The sequence below is a fragment of the Salvelinus sp. IW2-2015 genome, linkage group LG1, assembly GCF_002910315.2.
Source record: "Salvelinus sp. IW2-2015 linkage group LG1, ASM291031v2, whole genome shotgun sequence".
Taxonomy (NCBI): Eukaryota; Metazoa; Chordata; class Actinopteri; order Salmoniformes; family Salmonidae; genus Salvelinus; species Salvelinus sp. IW2-2015.
This window is the reverse complement of record NC_036838.1, coordinates 19,471,207-19,498,134: the sequence shown is the minus strand read 5'-3', so window position 1 is coordinate 19,498,134 and position 26,928 is coordinate 19,471,207. Positions and strand designations below refer to the sequence as shown.

The window sequence follows — 26,928 nt, the reverse complement described above, 5'->3', positions numbered from 1 at the left end:
TCTTGAATGTAGCCCTGTCTTTCATTTTTGTTCATTGATTTCACCTGTGTTAGTTATTCACCTGGTCTCATCAGCTCCTTATTTAGTTCAGTTCATTATGTTTGTGCCTTTGTGAGGTATTGTTCGTTTTGACTTTACTAAGCCTTTTCCTAGCTCGTTTGTGAGAACCAGTTATAGCCTTCAGTCCTAGTTTTGATTCACCTGCCTGTTTGCCTACCTGTGTATGACCATTGCCTGCGACCACAATTCCTGCCTTCTGCGATGGCGATATAAACACCTGCTGCACTCTGCGTGTGAATCTACACCCTTTTCTCCCTCAGTATACATTACACATTCCAGGATTTTTTGTTATTTTTTWAAATGTTCTACATTGTAGACTATGAAATAACACATATGGAATCAGTTAAGAACAAATTCAGCATACTCCCTCCTCCCCGTCAGGTCTCCCTCCGTGCCCRAATTCTGTAGTACAGACATGGCCTGCGCTCCCTTATGTAGGGGATTAGGTACTTTCCCATGTTTACTACAGTATGTATTGTAGACTATGTTTCATTGTCAGACTGCACAGTAGCCTAATAAATGCAGGGGGCTTATATCTTCTAAATGCTTTATTATCCAAATGTAAAAGCATATACAGTACTGTTTTTCTTCAGCATCTTTATGCTTTCTTTAATAAAATAATGATCTCCCTTTCAAAATGCATATGTTGATTTAGTTATGGATCCATAAGAATTATTATGGGAATAAATCACTGATTTACAGAAATATTGGAACAGTTATCTAATGAAGGCAAAACAATTTAGAATCCTTCAATCTTCCTATGCCGTAGCCTGCTCCGACCGTCACATACAGCGCCATATTTTCCATTCATCCTAACGGAAACCCTGAGGGTTTCGTTTTTCTCAGAATAGAAACACCATAATTAATCAAATTAAGCCAAATTTCTAAATCAATCCCATATACTATGTTATTACAAAAAAGGTTTTAAATGATCTGGTAATGCCAATATGGAAGACTATCAAATGCTTCTCAAAGATGCCCTCTGGTAGTCAAACTAGCACTAACTTGCATTAACAGAAAAAAATGACTGACAATTAGATAACGTGCCACAGAATGCTGCAGCAGCCCGCAAGCTGTGCTGGAGTATGACAACTTTTAAATGAGCAACCACTGTAGGGCATTGGGATTTATAAAATTGATGCTAATATAGCTTCAAAATCACTGCAAAAAAACTTGGAAAAGCATCTCAAGTGGAAAAGGCTCGTCTCTGTAGTTTAAGTGTTAGACCACTACCGCCACCTTGTGCTGTAAAGTGTGATACACAGGTGCTTGACTACTTAGGGCAGGGTTTCCMAAACTCTGTCCTCGGGACTCCAAGGGGTTCACGTTTTTGTTTTTGCCCTAGCACTACACAGCTGATTCAAAAACCAAACCCCCCTGGGGTCCCGAGGACTGAGTTTGGGAAACRTTGACTTAGGGGCATATGGAAAAGTAACTGCCCTAAAAACACATGAAACCCATTTTAGACAGAATGGTAAGTATGCTGAAATAYAGCTTTTTTTTTCTTCTTACTGCTCTTTGAACAACAGCTCCACTGCTCTCAGCACTTAACTTTATTAAACTATACATCTTTCAACGGCATCAATACAAAGAGGGTTTCTATACATTTCAGTTTCTAGACTTACACAATAACAATACAAACAAGGGCAAAATACTGTAGATTAGACAATCATGGGTGAACAATCCAGAACATTCTGCAAAAATCTCCCGGTAGGTATGAAACTCATCAGTATCTACCAACAAGTTGCGACATGGAAGCATGTGAGTAATAATCACATGGGGCTTGTGTTCCTCTTTTTTTCTCGCTTTTTTTAAGAAGTCCTCCACACCATCTTGGTCCATTGCCATTTTGTGTGCAGTTGTGCTGAGTCACGACAGCAGGAAACGAAAGGCCACCATTGGCTCATTCTGAATCTGATAGATCTCCCTGCTAGATACAGGTCTTCTCCTTCACCCCCTTCGCCATGCTTTCCTGCTGTAGTGGGTAAGGGTTAACAAAAAACACACAACCATGTTATTCACATTTTAGTAGAGATCATGGCCCATATTCATAAAGTGTCTCAAATAAGTGTGCTGATCTAGGTTCAGGTCCCTCCTCTCATTCATTATGATCTTAAAGGCAAAAATGATCCTAGTTCAGCAATCCTACTTAGACGCTTTGAAAACAGGCCAGGTTCTGTTATCTTGGTAAAAAGGGAACTCTAGAGAAACTCTCGGAATTTACATGTATTTGGTGCACATTAACAAGCACATTTAAAGTGACATGCATATGGGCAAACTGTTCAACTTCAGTGTCACTGAAACTAGGGCAGTCTGATGCACAGTGCTAAGTTAAGACTGTGACCTTTAGTATTACTTACTTAGTGTTCCTATTTGGACGTTACACTACACCAAGGAGTAGTGTTGCGATTGGTTACTTGAAAAAGTAATATTAGTCGTTACATTTAACAAAAGTAAAGCGTTACTTTCCACACAAAGTAATATTGTAAAGTAATGCGTTTTTACTAATTATATATATGTGACCTGTTTCAGGAAGCTAGGCACATGTCGCACTTCACCGGAGAGGCATTAGAACGCAAAATGCGTTTTTGGGCAGAAATGCCTTCTGGAACATGTGAACTTTCATGTGTCTTAATAACAAACGTGTATGCCATCTGTAAATACAAATAATAGTATTACTTTGCGTTACTTTCATGAAAACGTCTCAAAATCTCACTGTTTGTTTGACTGTCGGAGGGAGCAAGGCGAGCCTCGCACGCTCTACCAAAGATAGGCTACTTACTAACTCAGGTTTGACCACTAGTTTCTCTTTTCATCTGTGGAGCTGCTTTTACTGTGCTAGTCTACATGTGCTACACTATACAGTGCCTTCAGAAAGTATTCATACCTCTTGAGTTATTCCATATTGTTGTTACAGCCTGAATTCAAAATGTATTTAATACATTCTCATACACCTTTGCTATGACACTCCAAATTGAGCTCGGGTGCATCCAATTTCCTTTGATCATCTTTGAGATGTCACTACAACTTGGAGTCCACCAGTCACCAATTTACCTCGATATTGTGTGTATGTACTGATATGTAGGCTGTGTGACGTTTTACATTTATTTATTTCAGTCCTTGACTAATAATGTTCTGTACAATGTATTATGTCATGTTTCATCTGGACTCCAGGAAGAGTAGCTGATGCTTTTGCAGTGGCTTATGGAGATTCTAATAAATACCAATTACAATTGGTTGGATATGATTTAGAAAGAAACACACCTGTCTATATTAGGGTTGTCATGGTACCAGTATTGCGATACAAGGAAGTCAGGAAGCAAAACATGAAGCAGACTCAATTTCTTGAGAAAAACAGTCCTAATCGGGAAAAAAGCCTGTGTTGTMACCTAGAGTCTTATTTGTTTCTTTTGCAAGCTATAGCACACTATTTCACAAAAGTAGGTTTTAAAGGACCCGAGAGTTAAGTCTGCTTTGTGTTTTCTTTTTTTCTTCTAAATCTGGTATCGTAGTATCGCAATACTGGTATCGGGACAACAGTAGTCTATATAAGGCCCCACAGTTGACAATGCATGTCAGAGCAGAAATGATACCATGAAGTCCAAGGAACTGTCCGTAGATCTCCGAAATATATACAGCATATATACAAAGGTATGTGGACACCCCTTTAAATTAGTGGATTCAGCTAATTCAGCCACACCCGTTGCTGACAGGTGTATAAAATTGAGGACACAGCTATGCAATCTCCATAAACAAACATTGGCAGTAGAATGGCCTTACTGAAGAGATCAGTGACTTTCAACATGGCACCGTCATAGGATGCCACATTTCCAACAAGTCATTTCGTCAAATTTCTGCCCTGCTAGAGCTGCCCCGGTCAACTATAAGTGTTGTTATTTTGAAGTGAAAACGTCTACGAGCAACAACTCTGCCGCAAAGTGGTAGGCTACACAAGCTCACAGAACGGGACCGCCGAGTGCGTAAAAATCGACTGTCCTCGGTTACAACACTCACTACCGAGTTCCACTGGAAACAACATCTGCACAAGAACTGTTCATCGGGAGCTTCATRAAATGGGTTTCCATGGCCGAGCAGCCGCACACAAGCCTAAGATCACCATGCGCAATGCCAAGTGTCGCCTGGAATGGTGTAAAGCTCGCCGCCATTGGACTCTGGAGCAGTGGAAATGCTTTCTCTGGAGTGATGAATCCCCCTCACCATCTGGCAGTCCGATGGACGAATCTGGGTTTGGCGGATTCCAGGAGAACGCTACCTGCTCGAATGCATAGTGGCAACTGTAAAGTTTGGTGGAGGAGGAATAATGGTCTTGGGCTTTTCATGGTTCAAGCTAGGCCCCTTAGTTCCAGTGAAGGGAAATCTGTGGCAACAGTTTGGGGAAGGCTCTTTCCCGTTTCAGCATGACAATGCCCCCGTGCACAAAGCGAGGTCCAAACAGAAATGGTTTGTCGAGATTGGTGTGTTRGAACTTGACTGTCCTGCACAGAGCCCTGACCTCAACCCCATCGAACACCTTTTATGAGAGAGAGTGGCCAGACAGATGCTACTGAGAAAAAGGCATGATAGCATGCAAGTTTGCAAAAAGGCACAGGAAAGACAGATGATAAGGCGAAAGAGTCTGTGGTCTGATGAGACAAAAATGTTACTTTTTGGCCTGAATGAAGCGCTATGTCTGGAGAAAACCAGGCAAAGCTCATCACCCGTCTAACACCATCCCTACCGTGAAGCATGGTGGTGGCAGCATCATGCTATGGGGATGCTTTTTCGCGACAGGGACTGGGAGTCTGGATACAGGGAACGATGAATGGAGCCAAATACAGGTTGATGAGAACCTGCTTCAGAGTGCAAATTACCTTAGACTGGGGGGCGCATACATTTACATTCCAACAGGACAATGACCCCAAGCATACAACCAAAGCAACGTTGGAATGGCTTCAGAACAAGAATGTGAAAGTCCTTGAGTGGCCCAGCCAAAGCCCAGACTTGAATCCCATTGAAAATCTGTGGAAAGACTCGAAGATTGCTGTTCACCGCCACTCCCCATCTAACTTAACAGAACTTGAGATAATCTGCAAGGAAGAAAATCCCCAAATCCAGATGTGCAAAGAAGACATACCCAAGATGACTCATAGCTGTAATTGCCGCCAAAGGTGCTTCTACAAAGTATTGACTCAGTATTGACTCGTCTAAAAACATGTTTTCATTATGGGGTATTGTGTGTAGATCGGTGAGATTAAAAAATATATTTTGTCCATTTTGAACTCAGGCTGTAACAACAATTTCTGAACGCACTGTATATGGGCTGCTTTATTAGCCATATATCTGTACAGATGTAAAAAAATAAATATATATATAATAATTCAAAATCTCTCGAGCCGCCAGTTCTGATTATAGACTGCATGTACACGGACCAATATAGATGAATAGAGGGCACACTTGCCACTAGATGGGAAAGCCCTCTATGGACTTTGCTATCACAGAAGCGATCCATGGCAAAGATCAGGTGCCCCCTGTATACATTTAAGGATTAAATTACTTCACTATTCGAATAATATGACATTTTTATTCGGATATCCGGATAGTCGAAAGACATGTTTTAAAGAAGAAAAAAAAAACTGTGTGTGACAGTCTATGTGTGTGGCACAGAGGGATAGAGAGAAAGTAGCCAAACCGACTCACGCTAGTTAGACAAACATATTGCTGCCATAGGTTATCTATCATACCATCTGGTAGAGGCTAGCTAGCTACAGTAGCCAGCTAAGTTAGCGAGATAAAGTAGCAAGGCTCCATTCATATATATAACAGCCTACCTGTTGGTTGATCATTGTAGCCTACTTCTTATTTAGCCAATTTTTTGTCCATTTTGCATTGCTTGCTTCACATGAAGCCTGTGACTATCGCCGCTTTGATTGACAGACAGTAACAAAAAGCTACACCTGTGAAGGCTACCGGTGTATCTTTTTTTAATGGGGAGCTGTCATGAAACTGTTGTTTTATAAAAATGTCAAATGTAATGGTCTATCCTTGTAGGCTATGCATCAATGTCAGTTTTATTTCATTTTAGACAAACCCTTTTCATTGTTAAAATATATWTTTTTTTATTCTCAAATGAATACTCTCCAAGTAATCTAATACCAATGTCCGTTCGGAGAGTCAAATAAACGTGCCCATCCCTAATACATTTCTATGGACAGCAGCTGTCATGACATTTCTCCAAACAGCCTTTCTCTGCTCGCTCGAGAACTAAATTAAGAAATAAGTTGATACATTTGACAAAGTAACTGTAATAATATTACCAAATGTGAAAAAGTAACGAGTTACTTTACACTGTTACTCATAAAAGTAATCTGATTACATAATGCATTACCCCCAACGCTGCCAAGGACACAGAGGCTGACATACAAACAAATAAACACAAACATACCTTCTCCTCTGTGTCGGCAAACATGAGAATCACGTCTTCCACATCAAACTGCAGCGTCCCGTCTTCTGAAGCGTGACCCTCCAGCGCCACTCCCTGATATCAATCACAGCGCCACATAAACAACTTTTAGACAAACTCAGCAGAAATGCTAATAGTAACGTTGAATTAAACTTATAATATATTATAAAGAGAGTACCACTACTACAATAGAGAATCACCTTGATAAGGAAACCAGGTGGATTCTGGGAGTCTGAGTAATTTCCAGTCTTCTTTGCATCACCTGCCTGCAGGGCCTGGGAAGCCCCTTCTCCCTCCTCCACCTGGCTGGCCTCCGCAGGGGGGAAGGAGTGCCTCTCAGAGGGGGGGAAGGAGCAGCGTGGAGCAGGACGAGGTGGGGGCTTGGCTTTAACATTCTCTGGAGAAACAGGTGCACTCTCCTGCTCAGTGTCATGTGGGACGTCGCTCTCTGTGGACATTGGAAGAGCCTCCTGACTGATTGTGACTTCACACCCAGTCACCTCTGACATTTGAACTTGCCCTTGCCCGACGGATTGGCTAGGGCCCTGCTCCTCTGAAGCCCCACCCTCTCGGACATCACTCAGACCCTCTGACGCGACGTCGCTCCCGACCCCGTTGTCGCTGTCACACATCGACCGTCTGTTGGGCGTAGCAGCGCCRTTGGAGCTCAGCTCGTCTGAGAAGTCGGACGTTTCTGACGTGAGGACGCTGTGAGTGCCCTCATCTGCCTCTCCTGCGAGGGAAACGTGCTCCTCAGAGATGCTCTGGGTGTGGGTCTCGTTGCTGTTTTCGGGGGCTGCGGATGCTTGGAGGGATGTGTGGTCCGAGGGGAAGGCAGTGTTACAGGGGATGGGTGCCGAGATGACCAGGGATTTCTTCTTCTTGGACTTGGTGCTAAGAGAGGAGATAGAGGGTGAGTTGATCTGGCTGGTGGCAGAACATTTGGTCTGATATTCTCAGATCATTTTCCAAATTTCAGACTTATTGAGAGAGAGTCAAGAGTAAATATTTGTTTTTTTCAATTGAAAATAAATTGACTGTTGACTTTTACTTGATTAGCAATATATACAGTATATCACATATGGACTATGAGAGGCTAAACCAATGTGATACATTCTCATGGTCATCTAAATCACTGACCCGTTGAGGCCTTTGATGATGAACGCTTTTCCTGAATGCTGAGTCTCCAGCTTCTTCATCACACTGTAAAGCTCATGGTTCAGCTGCAACCAATAGGGGTTATTCTATTAGTCAATATCAGTCGACTTGCAGTACATTTCTTAATCTGATCAGTGAGATGCCACACTACATCACACAGAGTAACATCTATTATTTATATCAGTGATGCAGATGTGTCAAAAATACTGTAATCGCTTTATTCCTTTTGGGAGAATAAAATCCATATTTAGAATGTAGGAAAAAAACAACCTCACCACACTTATTTCCTTATAGAAGACATCCCTCAGGTTGGAAATGTTTTGAAAGACGGTCACGTAACAGCCAATCCGGCTTCAGACAAAAGGRGAAATAGTCTGTTACACTGGAGCCACTTGGTGCAAATAAGTTCAGGCTGTTTACAGATAGAAATATACTAGACAAAGGATTCTTCTTTCTACACTGAATAGAAATATGAACTCAAYGTGCAACAATTTCAAAGATTTTACTGCGTTACGGTTCATAAGGAAAATCAGTCCATTTAGAATGATTGTATTAGGCCCTAACCTATGGATTTCAAATGACTGGGAATGTGACGCATTTCTTTTGAATAGTTGACCAMGCTGTTGATTGTGGCCTGTGGAATGTTGTCCCACTCCTCTTCAATGGCTGTGTGAAGTTGCTGGATATCGGTGGCAACTGGAACAAGCTGCTGTATACGTAGATCCAYAGCATCTCAAACTGCTCAATGGGTGTCATGTCTGGGGAGTATGCAGGCCAATGGAAGATGGACATTTTCAGCATCCAGGAATTGTGTACAGATCCTTGTGACAAGGGGCTGTACATTATCATGCTGAAACAGGTGATGGCGGCGGATGAATGGCACGACAACGAGCCTCAGGATCTCGTAACGGTATCTCTGTGCAGTCAAATTGCCATAGATAAAATGCAATTGTGTTCGTTGTCCGTAGCTTATGCCTGCCCATACCATAACCCCACCGCCACCATGGGGCACTCTGTTCACAACATTGACATCAGCAAACCGCTCGCCCACACGACACCATCTGTCCAGTACAGTTGAAACCGGGATTAATCTGTAAAAAGCACACTTCTCCAGTGTGACAGTGGCCATCGTAGGTGAACATTTGCCCACTGAAGTCAGTTAAGAAASCGAACTGCAATCAGGTCAAGATGAGCTTCCCTGAGACTGTTTCTGATAGTTTGTGCAGAAATTCTTCAATTTCGCAAACCCAAAGTTTCATCAGCTGTCCGGGTACAATTCTCAGATGATCCCGGAGGTGAAGAAACCGGATGTGGAGGTCTTGGGCATGTGTGGTTACACGTGGTCTGCAGTTGTGAGGCCAGTTAGACGTACTGCCAAATTCTCTAAAATCATGTTGGAGGCAGCATATGGTAGAGAAATTGACATTCAATTCTCTGGTAACAGCTCTGGTGGACATTCCTGCAGTCCGCATGGCAATTCCACCCTCCCTTAACTTGAGACTTTGTGAGATTGTGTTGTGTGACAAAACAGCACATTTTAGAGTGGTCTTTTATTGTCCCCAGCTCAATGTGCACCTGTGTAATAATCATGCTGTTTAATCAGCTTCTTGATATGCCACACCTGTCAGGTGGATGAAATATATTGGCAAAGGACAAATGCTCACTAACAGGGATGTAAACAAATGTGTGCATCATTTGAGAGAAATAAGCTTTTTGTGCATTTGGAACATTTCTGGGATCTTTAATTTCAGTTTATGCAACATGGGACCAAGACTTTACATGTTGCGTTCATATTTTTGTTCAGTATACATGTTAGTTCAATTCTACCATGTCTGCTCTACACATTCTGAACACTCCATCCCATTAAATAGGCCCCTGCATACACAGCCATTCTCATGGCCAGTCTTTTGGAACCACTACTAGTTTACAGTAAGCTGGTCGAGTTCATTACGGTATGCAACTGAACAATATTTGAAAACATTTTGTAACAGAAAATGAACATTCWGTATTTCATAAGTACAGTAGTTCACCCATTTCAGTAAAAAAAAAWTTTTTTCATGCATAATGAACATGAYGCTGATGTGCTGTGGTCCATTGACTTTACCTTTGATAGAGAACAGGCAGCTCCTCCCTCATCTCTTKGTTGATTTCCTCAAACACACTCTGGGCTATGTTGAACTCCTCCTCTGCCTGGTTAGAGAGAAATGGCATTCAAATGCCTTCAGTACCTTTATCCAAATATGTTGACAAAAAAATATATAATTGACGTTTCATTTTCAACACACCTTTGTGATTTTGGCATCGTCTTTCTTCTTGGTATTCTGCAGCGCCTCCAAGTGGTGCCGTGAGGAATCGTAGTCTACTAGCTTCCGACCGCGTTTGGCCAATCGTTCCTAAGAGGCACGGGGAGAAGTGATATTTCTAAACATAATCCCCATGAGTCAAGCGACACTATAAGTCTCTTGATTGTACGACAAAGCAGCAATGTAAACACATGGGGAGATAAAAGTTGATGTGAACCAGATACAGTGGGGAGAACAAGTATTTGAGACACTGACGATTTTGCAGGTTTTCCTACTTACAAAGCATGTAGAGGTCTGTAATTTTATCATAGGTACACTTCAACTGTGAGACGGAATCTAAAAAAAAATCCAGAAAATCACATTGTATGATTTTTAAGTAATTACATTTGCATTTTATTGCATGACATAAGTATTTGATCACCTACCAACCAGTAAGAATTCCAGCTCTCACAGACCTATTCGTTTTTTTTAAGAAGCCCTCCTGTTCTCCACTCATTACCTGTATTAACTGCACCTGTTTGAACTCGTTACCTGTATAAAAGACACCTGTCCACACACTCAATCAAACAGACTCCAACCTCTCCACAATGGCCAAGACCAGAGAGCTGTGTAAGGACATCAGGGATAAAATTGTAGACCTGCACAATGCTGGGATGGGCTACAGGACAATAGGCAAGCAGCTTGGTGAGAAGGCAACAACTGTTGGCGCAATTATTAGAAAATGGAAGAAGTTCAAGATGACGGTCAATCACCCTCGGTCTGGGGCTCCATGCAAGATCTCACCTCGTGGGGCATCAATGATCATGAGGAAGGTGAGRGATCAGCCCAGAACTACACGGCAGGACCTGGTCAATGACCTGAAGAGMGCTGGGACCACAGTCTCAAAGAAAACCATTAGTAACACACTACGCCGTCATGGATTAAAATCCTGCAGCGCACGCAAGGTCCCCCTGCTCAAGCCAGCGCATGTCCAGGCCCGTCKGAAGTTTGCCAATGACCATCTGGATGATCCAGAAGAGGAATGGGAGAAGGTCATGTGGTCTGATGAGACAAAAGTAGAGCTTTTTGGTAACTCCACCCGCCGTGGTTGGAGGAAGAAGAAGGATGAGTACAACCCCAAGAACACCATCCCAACCGTGAAGCATGGAGGTGGAAACATCATTCTTTGGGGATGCTTTTCTGCAAAGGGGACAGGACGACTGCACCGTATTGAGGGGAGGATGGATGGGGCCATGTATCGCGAGATCTTGGCCAACAACCTCCTTCCCTCAGTAAGAGCATTGAAGATGGGTCGTGGCTGGGTCTTCAAGCATGACAACGACCCGAAACACACAGCCAGGGCAACTAAGGAGTGGCTCCGTAAGAAGCATCAAGGTCCTGGAGTGGCCTAGCCAGTCTCCAGACCTGAACCCAATAKAAAATCTTTGGAGGGAGCTGAAAGTCCGTATTGCCCAGCGACAGCCCCGAAACCTGAAGGATCTGGAGAAGGTCTGTATGGAGGAGTGGGCCAAAATCCCTGCTGCAGTGTGTGCAAACCTGGTCAAGAACTACAGGAAACGTATAATCTCTGTAATTGCAAACAAAGGTTTCTGTACCAACTATTAAGTTCTGCTTAATGTCATGCAATAAAATGCAAATTAATTACTTAAAAATCATACAATGTGATTTTCTGGATTTCTGGATTTTTTAGATTCCGTCTCTCACAGTTGAAGTGTACCTATGATAAATTACAAATCTACATGCTTTGTAAGTAGGAAAACCTGCAAAATCGGCAGTGTATCAAATACTTGTTCTCCCCACTGTATATTGCACCAAAAACAGTTGATATAAGTACATCAGAAGCTACCTTGACTTCATGAAACTGGCCAGTGTAATTCTCCATGGTGCGGACTATTTGGTCTGTTAGTTTCTCTTCGTAATCGTTCCACAGCAAGTCCTCACTCTGTAATAATGGGAAGAAAAGGTAAAAGATTAATTTAAAAAAAACCTTCAGCCTGCTTTCGACATTTACAAAATATTCACAGAAAAAAACTGCCTCACCTGAAACATACTGACATGGAAATAATATACTGCCCAACACTAAGAGAATGTACAGTATAAGAGAATGTTGAAACATTTAAATCAACACTATTCTATATGACCACCAATATGGTTTTCATAAAAACTACAACACAGATATTGTTCTTTTGCAACTTGTGGATAAAATCTTTACAGCCCTTAACAACAATACGCTCTTGGCATCTTTTCAGATTTATCCAAAGCGTTTGACACGGTGGATAATGAAATATTACTTTCTAAATTGTATTACGTTTTTTTTTCATAATAATACATATAATTGGTTATATAGCTATGTTTATTATGATGAAGCACAATTTGTTCATGCAAATGGCAGTGCATCTAACAGGGCCAATATATCCTTCGATAATTGGACCTTTGTTATTCCTAATCTACAGTATATTCATKAACTTGCTGCTGTGTCTTCTACCATACTTCCCATTCTCTTTGCTGATGATACCAATTTGGTTTTATCACACAATAATTTTGATTCACTAATTAATGAAGCCAACTCAGGTATGGCCACATTTTCTGAATGGTTCCAGATAAAAAATTAAAAAATAAAATGAAAAAAAATCCAACTTTATTGTATTCACTAGTAAGAATAAGAAATACTGTAAAAAATAACCAGAATATCAATTAGGGGAAATGAAATGGAACAAGTCACATCCACTAGATTCCTTTGAGTTCTAATTGATGAAAAGTTATCCTWGAAAGATCATATTCAATTTGTCCGTAGCAAAGTGATGAAATCGGTTGGTATCATCAGAAAGATTAGTGGTTTGGTTCATCAGGCTTGCTTCCTAACTCTATACTATAGCTTAATTTACCCATATCTCATTTACTGTAATATTGTCTGGGCCAGTACATATGCCTCCTACCTACACAAATGATTCATAATACATTTGCAAGACTAGCCACATCCTCTAATTACCTGGCTCCATCTGCACCTTTGTTTAAGAAACTAAATATCTTGTCTATTTAGAACATTAGTCTATTTAGAACATACGTCAATTATGCACTACAAATACTCATACCTCCCAGACAGTTTACCTAAACCCTTCAATGGATTCTTCCAGGTTAATTCTGAAATCCATCTATATAACACAAGACACTGAGATTACCTTCACCCTCCCCACTGCCACACCTCACATACTTAATTCTCTATCAGATACAGAGGTATCATACTCCGGAATTCTTATCTTCACATAGCCAAAACCTCATCATCCCTCAATAACTTCAAGCGAAGACTGGGGTCAGCTTGATGAACCAAACTAGCCAATAATCCCATCCATGTAGCCTCAAACATGTTTTTTTCTTGTTTACTGAGTATATCATGTACAATTATAATTAATATGCTTTGTTTAACTTATATTTGTGGTGTGGTTTTCATATACAGTGCAATCAGAAAGTATCAGACCCCTTCACTTTTTCCACATTTTGTTACGTTACAGCCTTATTCCAAAATGGATTAAAGAAAACATTTTCTTCATCAATCTACACACAATACCAATAATGACAAAGCAAAAACAGGTTTTTAGAAATATTTGCAAATTTACATAAAACATTTTTGAAAACGTATTTACATAAGTATTCCGGCCTTTTGCTATGAGACTCGAAATTGAGCTCAGGTGCATCCTGTTTTCATTGACCCTCCTTGAGATGTTTCTACAACTTGATTGGAGTCCACCTGTGGTAAATTCAATAGATTGGACATGATTTGGAAAGGCACACACGTCTAAAGAAAGTCCCACAGTTGACAGTGCATGCCAGAGCAAAAACCAAGCCATGAGGTAGAAGGAATTTTCCATTGAGCTCCAGGACAGGATTGTGATGAGGCACAGATCTGGGGAAGTGTACCAAAAAATGTCTGCAGCATTGAAGGTCCCCAAGAACACAGTCGACTCCATCATTCTTAAATGGAAGTAGTTTGGAACCACCAAGACTCTCGAGCTGGCCGCCTAGCCAAACTGAGAAATCGGGGGAGAAGGGCCTTGGTCAGGGAGGTGACCAAGAACCTGATGGTCACTGACAGAGCTCCAGAGTTCCTCTGTGGAGATGGGAGAACCTTCCAAAAGGACAACCTTCTCTGCAGCACTCTACRAATCAGGCCTTTATGGTAGAGTGGCCAGACAGAAGCCACTCCTCAGTAAAAGGCACATGACAGTCTAAAGGATCCTAAAGGACTCTCAGACCATGAAACCAAGATTGAACTATTTGGCCTGAATGCCAAGCGTCACTTCTGGAGGAAATCTGGCACCATCTCTACGGTGAAGCATGGTGGTGGTAGCATCATGCTGTGGGGATGTTTTTCAGCGGYAGGGACTGGGAGACTAGTCAGGATTGAGGGAAAGATTAATGGAGCAAAGTACAGAGAGATCCTTGATGAAARCCTGCTCCAGGGTGCTCAGGACCTCACCTTCCAACAGGACAACGACCCTAAACACACAGCCAAGACAATGCAGAAGTGCCTTCAGGACAAGTGTCTGAATGTCCTTGAGTGGCCTAGACAGAGCCCGGACTTGAAATCATGTCCGATCGAACATCTCTGTAGAGACCTGAAAATAGCTCTGCAGTGGCGCACCCCATCCAACCTTACAGAGCTTGAGAGGATCTGCAGAGAAGAATGGGAGAAACTCCCCAAATACAGGTGTGCCAAGCTTTTAGCGTTATACCCAAGAAGACTCGAGGCTGTAATCGCTTCCAAAGGTGCTTCAACAAAGTACTGAGTAAAGGTTCTGAATACGTACATACATGTGAAATTTAAGTTTGATTTACTTTTAATAAATGTGCAAAATTTCGAAAAACTGTTTTGGGGTTTTGTGTGTAGATTGATGAGGGAAAAATATTTAATACATTTTAGAATAAGGCTGTAACATAACGTAAATGTGGGCTTACAACACCTGCACACCGTTTTTACCAGTTTGTTTATCTGTACTGTTTTTTCTGTCACTTCTTTTCTTTGGTGTGAGTAAATAAATTAAACAAATGAAAAAGCACTCGTCTTTCAAAATGAAATTCTGGTCAACACACTGGTATTCTTGTAGGCTCCACTGTTATTTTAAATCTCAAACAAATGTTTCTGTCAATAGAATCCTTGTTAATCAGCATTCTAACTATAGTCTAGAGATGGACATTTGAAATGATTTAACTATTGAAATATATCATGATATTTTTTAGGATATCCGGATAGTAGAAATACATGTGTTTTAAAAGAAAACATTTTGCGGGGGAAACATCAATGGAGACTTGCTCGCGCTACTCAAGAGAGCAGGTCTTTGTTTCGGCACAACGGTGGGGGAGAGGCGAGAGAGGACGAGGGGCCAGTGTTGGTAGCTGTGGAGAGGCAGAAAGTAGACAAACCGACTCACTCTAGTTAGACAAACTTGTTGATGTCATAGGTWATCTATCATACCATCTGGTAGAGCCCATCTTGACCRCATCAAATCGYTGTAAAGAATTTAGCTAGCTACAGTAGCGAGGTAAGTTAGCCAGCTAGCTAGCTAAAGTAGCAAGGCTAATTAAGGCAATTTTTCTGTATTCCCCATACATGTCTACAACAACTACATTCATATGAAACAGCAGACCTGTTGGTTGATCATTGTAGCCTACTTCTGTAGGAGAGTTAAACTGGTTATTCCAGCACACTTCAAATTATTAGAACAGTACACAACACAGAACAGAACATCCAGGTTAAGGGTCAGTGGCCCAAGCCCGCTAACACGAATGTTCCAAGTTCAGACAGAAGAGGGAATCAGATCGCTATGACCGCCAGGAACTTTAGTTTTGGTTTATATTTTAATTTGTTGTGCTACTACTGCCTGTTGATGTTAAGTTGGCAGCTACAGTAGCTGGATGATATCATCTTCGGTTTTCATTTCATTAAACCTAGGTGCTTACGGAACCTAACACCCTGGTACTACCCGTAGCTCCCGTTCTCCTCAGTCTGAGAAAACACTGAGAGAGAAAGGTATGTTTCAGGTATGTTTCACAGATTGCTCCTGTGTAGAAGTCCACAAAGTTAAATAAATAAAGCACCCCACGGTTAATGCTATAGGTATTGTTATAAGGGAGTGTGCGACTATTGAAACACATAACTTTCAGAGTTGTATCATTGTTATTGTATCATTGTTATTATATAGTTTTACAGAGTGCTAAAAAGTATTGCTGTTGCTAGTTAGAAAGTCTTTCTGTGATGCCGATGGTTATCTGAGCTGCCAACGTATGCTAGGGTTGCATTGTGGGAGATGTAGTTTTAGCTCCTTAAGGTCTGAATGGGATAAATACAATTTCACTTTGTAGATTGTCTGTATTACAGTGTTTTTGTACATGAGTTGTATTTTAATACTGTCAACACTGAAAGCACCTAGCAATGTATTAGAGATGTGAGACAGAATATGTGTTTCACTTTTCTTCATGCTCCTGTCATGACCGTCTCTCCTTGGTGAGGATCAAATGGAGCCATCAGCTAGGCAAAGATTTGAGGATAGCCAGACCCCCCCCCCCATAAATACCTTGCAGAAACTCTCCCCCACTCTGCAGAAATGGAAGACTGAAAATCCTTTGTTACACAGAGACTTTGCCGCCAAAACTCCAACATCCAAAAGTGGATAATGAAACAATATTTCTAACAAAGAATGTTGGGAATGATGATAGATGGAATATGGAAAATTCATGTATATTTTGTGATGTCATTAAAATGATCAGAAAGACATTATAACGGAAACATTGTAACTTTAAGAGCTTTCACAATGTAYAKATCAGATTTAAATCTAAATGTTGTAAAAATTACATGATTAACTATTTTTGAAAAGATAGAAATGTGATTTTAGCCTTTAAATKAGATRATGGCTTTWCATATAAACCTGAGCCCAGWCATAACCATGCCCATGTGAGCACAGACATTGKGTCAACAGGATGGAACACCCACCAAGGCCAGAGTGCTTAAAAGGACTCGCTGAGAATTTAAATACAGTCCAGAGAACGTGAGAATGTGGTCCACACGTTGAAATGGTTAAAACTAGAAGACCAGAAAATGGTAAGACCCTCTGAAACTCGACGAGTGAAGAAGGTGAAGACTAGACTAAAACATGCACCGTCTGCAGCTCTGCATGTAAAGTAGTCTAGGAAAATTGACCAAAGACGTGAAGACTGAACCCTTTCACCACTGTGTGGTAAACCTGAAGGATCCATTCTAAGAACACTCCAGAACAAAAGGACATTGTGACCTCTGGTGGACAACCAGATACTTACATCGAACTACTCCTCATTGATGGCCCGAGTGGTTTTAGAGAGACGACAGAGAAAGACATCTACGAGTAAATATACGTTGCATTTCTAATCCTAATAAGTGGTTGTTAGGGTGTTAAATATTTATATTTACGGTGAGCGTAGTTTCCAAATGTATGTACGATAAGTTCACCATCTTTGTCTCTCCCACGCTTTATCTTTCCCCATCCTCTTTCCATTATGTAACAAGCCATCATATCGGGTTAGTCCACTAGGGACTGTTTTCATTGCATTGTGTTAGTAATCAATAACCTATACCGTGTGTGTGTGTGTTTATGTATTTCTGTGTGATTATTTAGTTAATTAGTAAATACATAATTAAGCCAATTTGTGTATCGCTGATTCATCACTTAGGTTAGGGTTCGTGCAGATTTACAAAGTCAACGACGTTCAGAATGAGACTGATATGAGGAAATAATTAATAATTGACTGTTATTGATGTAAAAAATATTTAGATCATCTTTAGAGTTTAAGTTGGGAGATAGTAACTCTAAACAACTTAACCTGTGGTGCCCCAAATTCCTAATGAGTTAATTGTTATATGATTAATTTAATTGAGTAATAATTAAACATAGGTATTTATTCGATAAATAGCAGTCATCACATTAATGATAGTCAGGTCACGACCCTCCTCTATAGAACAACTTGTCAGATGGTGCATTGAAGACTGAAGTATTCCTGTCCTGTCTTTTCATAATACCATTGCAGATCTACATAAAAGCCCCAAAAAGACAGCTGAGGTGTCACTCTTTATTTCTTGGTTCTTCTGTGGTACATATAAAGACCGCTACACTTTCTCATTTAGCCAACTTAATTCCGTCATTTTAATTCCATTTTGCATTGATTCTAAATATGCCCACTTCACTTGCGACACATGACACTGACTAACGGCAATTTGATTGACCGAGAGTAACAAGCTACACGTGTGAATGCTACAGGTATTATAAAAAACTTGTATTATAAAAAATTATATATAATGGTCTATCCTTGTAGGTTATGTAGCAATGTACGTTTTATAAACATTTAGACATTTTTTATTTGTTAAAAATATACCTKTATTTTTTCTCTCAAATGAATACTCTCCCAAGTGATCTAATATTAACATCTGTTTGGATATTCAAATAACCGCACCCATCCCTGCTATAGACCACAACAAAATACYCAGCTRTGGCCCACCTCCATGATGACAGACAGGTCCTCTCCTCCCTGCCAGTCAGGTTCGTAGACGTCTCTTAACGTCTGGGACAGTCGCTTGGATGTCTCATGCATCACTGTAGAGAAGGACAGAAGGAAAATTGACTGCATTTGTCATAAAAATGTTTGTGTGTAGGTATAACACCTAACAAGATCACTTGTTAACTAGGCTAGGGGACAGGGTTTGGGGATGTAGTATTCACTACATCCCCAGACACTGTCAAGGGTAGTATTCACTACCAAACAAGGTGGGACTACATGAAGTTGTCCAATAAGAAACTCTTATTTTCTGCAGCAAAACATTTTGCTACGGTGTACACTAATAAGGCTGTGTCTAGACTTCACAGTTCATGCAGCTTTAGTATTCKGATCATAGTTCTGATCATGGAATTCCGAAGGCGTCATGAGTCTACATTTAAGTGTCTAACGTGTCCAGTGTTTCCGGATTCCCTTTTCCCRCGCTATATTCAAATGCCAGTATGCAGTCTACAAACGGTGGAATAGGTTAAATATGATGACAACACAATTGGCAGTAGCTAACTAGGCAGCTAACTTCTGTAGCTAGCCAGCAAGCTAGCAAGCAATGCTAAAGTGATTGCAAACRGATTAGCATAACTCTAGCCAGACAAACATTATTTTCTAAATATTAGTTAGCTGGCTAGCATTTGAGTCCAGCAAACACTTTCCTCACACACTTGGAACCCATTTCCTCCGACATTATAATGAAAAGGTGCCTCGGTCCCAACATACAATTTTTTTGGGCGACTTGTGGGAGGGGTGCTGATGACGTCGCCCACTGTATGCACTTTCGGTAGCCTGATTAAATCAAGACTGAGGAGAAATCCGCACACAATCCATCCCTGACCACCTCCTGAAGGGGTCAGTCAGATCTGAACACAATCAGACCCGTCTTTTCAATGCGATCTTCATATTCTGATAGCAGAAATCACAGGTAAGTGTCAARTGTAGACCTAATAAATACAACCTGGCATGACAGAAATCATAATGGAAAGAACATGAAGATAAAGTTTTGGATTTTAGGCACAATTCTGATTCGGCTAKACCTACGCAAGGTCAAAACAACATGGGCTTCATTTGAAGTGGTGTGCAAACGGTTGCACTAAAAACAAACAAAACTAACACAATCATTTCTTGCTTTAATGAATAATACATTCATTTGCTGAGTCTGCCCTTTTTAATGGTCCTCAGTTCTTGGCTTTTATAAATTGACAGTATAGACAGCATTGCAAAAACAACGATCTAATAATAGACGGAATTCACTTCCCTCTTTACTTTCTCCCTCATGCCACCAGAGAGGATTTGAAAGTATGGTCAGTTTACAAAAAGAGACTTGGGCCAATGTGTCAAAATTAACACATTACTGTACAAAATATAGGCCTACAACTACATCAAAGCCAAAAKAAAAAAAATAATAGGGTAAAGATTTCTGATTTTGTGCCAACAAAGATTATAGATATTTGGTTTTGACCTGAATATGGCAGCCTGAACTGCCTAAATGCACATGGCAACACTWAAGATAAGTATTGAATCTATAGATGGGTTAGCTGACAACATCATGAACACAATACGGAARCCTTAATGGGGCAGAGGTCTGAGTTGTTGCAATTCTGGATTGACAGATAGCTAGCAACAATGACAAGAAACTACCTTGTGGGGAATCATAAGTGGCTCTTTTCAGCTAGTTTAATTTTGTTCTTGATACCATGTCTCTTTTTGAGGTGTTTTGACTGATTTAATTTCAATGGAAATATGGCAACAAAAAAAATGCTAGCTAGCTAACCAACAACTGTAACAATGTATTTGAGAGACAAGTGCTCATTGTGCAAATGTATTTATGTTTTCAATAAAAATTGGATAACATTTGTCAACASTCTAAGYCAACCCTGTCTGTTTTGCCAGTTTTGTTGTTTAACAACTTAAATTAAGCCACCGGTTATGTAATTGATTTGATTAGACTGATCAGAACTGTAGGTGCTCCCTGTGCCCATGAGAAACCTCTGCTATGGAGTGAGATGAAATAGACAACTCAGCTCCTACCTTTCACTGCACGGAAGTATGCTTGGACTTCTTTGAATAGYCTTCCCCCATCATTCTGTTGGTTGAAAAGACAGAAGATTCAATGAGGGAGTTGTTATAGTACATTTCTTACAGAGAGAGCATCCATCAATCAAAGACCCATTCCAGTAGTTGACGTCACCTTYACAGAAGATAAATCTCCAAAAACACTGAAAGAGAAAGACACCAGGATCTTCAACATTCAAGATGTACAATTATACCACAAACAATAACAGTAAAGAATGTACCGTATGTGTTTTAAAAGTGACAGTGTCCTTTTCGAACAAGGATGACCTTTTTTACTTATATGTTGATGCTTCAAGGAGCCAGAGAAACTAACGACAAAAAAAAAGGAATCTCTGAATAAGGAGTACAGTATATTGTTTTACGCATGGTGGCCCAACCTGGTCTCAGAGCATTTCATATTATTCTCTACGGAAATCCAGACACTCCATTTTTTATGATATGTTATCAATTACAATTTGTATTATGTTACCAATTTGCAAAATGTATGATATGTTATGAATTCTGTCTAGGTGGCTAACATTAGCTAGTTCGCTAACGTTAGGTAGGCTTGGTGTTAGGGTTAAGTTTAGGAGTTAGGTTAAAGGGTTACGGTCAGGTTAAAGGGTAGGTGAAGGGTTAGCTAATAGGGTTAGGGGAAGAGTTAGCTAACATGCTAAGTAGTTTCAAAGTAGCTAAAAAGTTGCTAATTAGCTAAAATTTACCATGATGAGATGGATATACACCCACCCATCCACCCCCACCAACCACCCTCCTTTCATTTTAGCCTTAAGTAACCATCTCTAACATATACTAAATGGAATGTCTCAGATTTACRTACAGAATAATACGAAATGCTCTAAAACCAGGTTGGGTGGCCATTGTTTGGTTAATTAAATGCTAGCGGCCATGACTGAATTCAAACTTGAGTTGRTTTTGGGGTAAGGTTTGATGTGGGTGTCTCGTGTGTGCTCGTAGGTGGGAAGAGTGGCAAATTTGTTTTGACTTTGGATAGCTTATCTCTGGAGATMGTTAGGGACCGTCAATAAATTACAATGTAAATGGGACAATATTTTCATGTTGTCTCATTAAATGCTGTCAATATTTATATATGAACTTCTACAATTTATAGTTGGTTTATGATTTCTAAATCATTAACATTTGGAGATATTGACCTTTAAAATATTGTCCCATGTACATTGTGTAATTTCCTGATGATCCCTAAGCCCAATAAGGATATCAAATGTCAAACCAAATTGACCATGGGCATTATGATCAGGTTACTTGGGGGCTGCCAGCTGTGGGCAGGATTATGGTTATGGTACCCTTAATTTTTTCCTATCTTCTCCCAAATAAAWTTTTTGGACAATACTACTTTATGACCAAAATTAACCCATTCACACATTGTAGTCAATTTTGACACTAGAATAAATGTTTCTGACTTATATCAATGCCACATYGGCCATTTTCCAAACAAGAAGTAGCTTTTTAGCATCAGTCGCTCTTTAAAAAAATTATAATACATTTTATATATTTAACCTTTAAGTCAGTTAAGAAACAATTCTTATTTACAATGACAGCCATCCCCGGCAAAGCCCTAACAYGGACGACGCTGGGCCAATTGTSCGCCGCCCTATGGGACTCCCAATCACGGCCTGGAATCAAACCARGTCTGTAATGKCTCMTCTAGCACTGAGATGCAGTGCCTTAGACCGCTAAGCCACTCAAAAGCCCCTTTAAAACAACTTTTTTCTTAATGTGTTGATTTGGTGAAATGACCCAAAATACAGATATTTAAAAATGCACACAGATCTGAGGGCAGATAAACAGTTAACCGAACATCAGAGATAGCTCCCTTGCAACATACAGTGCATTCAGAAAGTATTCAAACCTTGATTTTTTCCACATTTTGTTACGTTACAGCCTTATTCTAAAATTGATAAAAGTATATTTACGGGAACAAGCACTGTTCATGACAAACTGTTCACACTCCTCTTGTTGGTGGAGAGATTTCTTTGGGGTACTTTTACCCCTTTTTCTCCCCCAATTTCGTGATATCCAATTGGTAGTTACAGTCTTGTCCCATCGCTGCAACTCCRGTACGGACTCAGGAGAGGCGAAGGTCGAGAGCCATGCGTCGAAACACGACCCTCCCAAGCCACACTGCTTCTTGACACACTGCTYGCTTAATTAACCCGGAAGCCAGCCACACCAATGTGTTGGTGGAAACACYGTACAACTGGCAACCGAAGTCAGCTTGCAGGCGTCCGGCCTGCCACAAGGAGTCGCTAGAGCACGATGGGACAAGGAAATCCCGACCAGCCAACCCCACCCCTAACCCGGACAACGCTGTGCCAATTGTGASCCGCCTCATGGGTCTCCCGGTCACGGCCGGCTGTCACACAGCCTGMGATCAAACCCGGGGTTATAGTGACGCCTCCAGCAGTGCCATAGACTGCTGCACCACTTGGGAGGCCCTAGTGGAGAGAGTTTTACAGGTTTGAAGCTAATTTCCTATAATTCTACACATTTTGTCATGGGGTGCAAAGAAAATGTTGCAGTTTTAAAGCTAGTTGATCTGGACATTTCTGACAAATTATAAATAGCTCTAAGGTATGCAATAACTAACATGACAAGAGGAAGTGATGCGTCTTGTGCATTCTACTATTACAACATTCAAAACTAAATTTAAAGCCGGACCCTCGCGCCCCACAGTTTGGGAACCACTGATTTAGCAGACAAAACAACCTCTGGTTTTCCCAGTGCTTTTTCAAATGAGCGACCAACCAGTGGCTAGTTAGTTGGCCATTTGACAGCATATCAGTCAATGAAATTACATAGAAAAAATAATAATGTCAACAAAAAATGAAAGGAAGACAACCATTCCTAATGCTCAGAGTTTGGATCCTAAAGTTATCAACGCAAAAAGATTTCAGTCGAGTGAATATGGTCCTTATGTGCCTAAAGGCCCACACAGACTAAGATTTTTCCGTCTTATGCCACGGCTTTGCTGTGCCAGACAAAATGTCCACGTCGTGGGCAAGTTCTTAGGTCATAAACGATTGTCTGACGTCTTCTCTCGTTCAGTATGACAGGGTATATATAGATCTGATGAGTATGTACCACTACGTGTGTTGTAAGCTCCGACAAAGTTCTGAAAGTGTCAGAAATGTTGAGCCTTTATCGTGGAGTTTGGCTRGTGTTACGAGCTCGTACGAGTCACCAGGGATCGGGTGACTGACCAATAGGAGGAACACTGCTGGCAATGACACCTTGCTGGTGTGTTGTCGTTCTTTMGATGCCATGCTTGATACGCCCAGTTGACACAGTTGATGTAGCCTACTTCGCTGAAGTATCCTTGCAMTGCATGACAATCGCAGAATGTGACGAGAGAACTGAAACAAATCATACGATCTGGCCAGGTTGATAATCAAGATTTGAATACGTCGCACAGTGTGACATGTAACATGTGTGACATGTAATAAAGACTGAATCCGACGTACAGTRTGGGAAGGCCTTTAGGGGATGGAGAGACTTGAGCAACCAACAGTAACAGTCAGTATGAGTCATATAGGCCTAGTACAGCATGTTACAAAAAGTGGGTGTGTCGATACAAACATCTATTGCATCAGAGTTGCAGTTCACCATGGGAGACAGAAACAGCATGACATTGAAGCAGAGCTTTTCTTCATCGGTACCTGTTGTTTGAGAAGGTTCTGGGAGTGCTGCTCAAACTGTTCATCTTTAGTCTCCATGTTCTTCCCCAGCTTCTGCATGACCTATGACAGAACAAAAAAAAAACGGTTGATATATCCACAGCTTTCTATCAATCAACATTAATGGGCATGACTCTCTATAATAGGTATTGTACCTTTGTTCAGGTTGACCTGTGTGAGGTACTGACAATCACCCTTCAAATCAAATCAAATGTTATTGGTCAAATACACATATTTAGCGGATGTTATTGCGRGTGTAGCGAAATGCTTGTGTTCCTAGCTCCAACAGTGCTGTAGTATCTAACAATTCACAACAATACACAAATCTAAAATTAAAAGAATGTAATTAAGAAATATATAAATATTGTGATGAGCAAGAGTCAGAGTGGCATTGACTAAAATACAGTAGAATACAGTATATACATATGAGATGAGTAAAGCAGGATGTAAACATTATTAAAGTGAACAGTGATTCCATGTCTATGTATATAGGGCAGCAGCCTCTAAGGTGCAGAGTTGAGTAGCTGGGTGGTAGCCGGCTAGTGATGGCTATTTAATAGTCTGATGGCCTTGAGATAGAAGCTGTTTTTCAGTCTCTCGRACCCAGCTTTGATGCACCTGTACTGACCTCGCCTTCTGGATGATAGCGGGGTGAACAGGCCGTGGCTCGGGTGGTTCACGTCCTTCATGATACTTACAGTATCTAGGCCCTACATTGTATYCCATAATGATTCTAAACAACTATCGAAACTTACTGGTGTAATGTTCACTATTTTCCAAACCCAGGCCAACAAAATGTATATTATTCCCCTTTACCAAAAATTACATCTGTTGTTGACCCCAAATGATAGGATGGAACTTGGGCACAATTGAAACGATTTCATCTGACAGACATTTCAAACTTTTCGGGGGTTTCAGCAGCAAAGTGAAACTAGCAGAGCAGTACGCCAGCACCAAGGCCAAGTGAACCACAAAGCCACCGAGAAAGAGCAGTGAGGGAGAGGAAGTGTATGCAGAGGCAGGAAGTCGAAGATTGTATCCACATGCAGCATCAACAAAATGGCATTAACAGACTAGCACAACATTAATGTGAATGCTTTCTGTTGGGATAGACAACTAACTTGATATAGGCTAGTTCACAATAAAAGGTCAATTGAATATTATTTGAACTGTTGTTKTTTTTTTGTCTTTTGAGGAATTAACCTGGGGTCATTGAGATATCAACATCAACTACATTCAGTAGGTTATGATTCTTCAAACAGATTAAACTCTCAAACCTGTCTAAAGCCCTTACACAAGCCATCAATTGCTTGGGTCTGTCAGTGTCGGTGGTAAAGAACACGCCAACAGTCAGCTTCAATAGAGACTGTCTGAAGAAATTGTATTACTGTAGTGGACAACGTAGGCCTACTGTTACCAATATCATGTAGTTCAACTAATAATTTAACTACATTTTGCAGTAGCTTGGTGGTAATTCAACTAAATTCAAATCTAGGTAGTGTTTTCAGTAGTTCATTACTTTTTTCCTACTGGAACTACACACAACTTTTTTTGCACAAAGAAAATAAAATATGAGTGAAGTTGGCAATAATTTCCTTTTATTTTTCAGCATCAGACCTGCCTAATTCTCACTTGAAACATAATCTTTGTGTTTAATAGGATAAATTACACATTCTGTTAACATATGACCCCAAATTGATCTGTTCTTGCAATTTATAGTCTGACATCTCTGATCTATATATGATCATTTTTCACAAAGTAGTTTGGATGTAGTGAACTACTTTTTCACAGTAACTTTAGTTAAGTATACTATACTTTTCGTAGTGGTAGCTTTAGTGTGGCTTAACTGCTTTTGGTGTGAACTAATTGGTAGCTTGGTAAACTATGTTTTCAGAGTAGGTTCCTCCACACTGACCAAAATACATAAACAGGGCCTGGTTTCCCAAAAGCATCTTTAAAACTAAGTTCATCTTATGGTTCTAACAATGAACTTAGCCTGAAGATGCTTTTTGGGAAACCGGGCCCTGGCCAATAACAGTTAAGTGTCATTAAGTTCAAGTAGCCCAAATGACTAAGCTAGTAGTTGTAGAATAGCCTAATGAATTGTGGCAATCTTGATTTCTGGATAACAGAGATATCACGGTTCACTAACTTGTTGCTTACCTTTTCCTGAGCACGATTCAATGACTTTTGTACTCGTTTGGCAAAAATTCCAGCCCCAGCCCCAATGTTTTGCCCCATCTTGTTCTCTGCCATAGTTTCTTCTTCTCTCACTCTGGTCTGCTAATGCTTCCTCTTGTGAAATCACTGCTCTGGTGCTTATATATTTGTTGAAGTACTTAGGGGAGGAGAGTGGAAGAGTCAGTACCAATGTCAGACAGGATTCTCTCTCTCTCTCACACACATGACTTTGCTATACCCATGTAACATTTGTGTCAGCCTTGGTAAAAAGGTTGTTTTGCAGTGAAACGGAGACTAGCTTTCTTCAAAATCAGTCATCATGAAACACATGTTCCATCTTCTTGTTGAAACTTGTAAACGAGTCAGTAAATTACCCTGCGGCCGGGGTATTTTATTTTTTTACAATATTCAAGAAATTGCTTCCACAGGATAA

General features: G+C 40.6%; 1 protein-coding gene across 1 annotated transcript; it reads right to left on the bottom strand.

Annotated features, from left to right (window-relative positions):
• Window positions 1-1,590: 1,590 nt before the first annotated feature.
• Window positions 1,591-26,702, bottom strand: LOC111962165 (bridging integrator 2-like). Its single transcript, XM_023985036.2, has 12 exons — window positions 26,478-26,702; window positions 24,297-24,377; window positions 20,578-20,632; window positions 18,502-18,596; window positions 11,828-11,923; window positions 9,964-10,071; window positions 9,783-9,868; window positions 7,954-8,029; window positions 7,661-7,743; window positions 6,721-7,414; window positions 6,503-6,595; window positions 1,591-2,035 (listed from the first exon to the last, which is right to left on the bottom strand). Exons 1-12 carry the CDS (start codon window positions 26,568-26,570, stop codon window positions 1,991-1,993), a joined length of 1,605 nt encoding a protein of 534 aa, XP_023840804.1. The 5' UTR covers window positions 26,571-26,702; the 3' UTR covers window positions 1,591-1,990.
• Window positions 26,703-26,928: the final 226 nt, after the last annotated feature.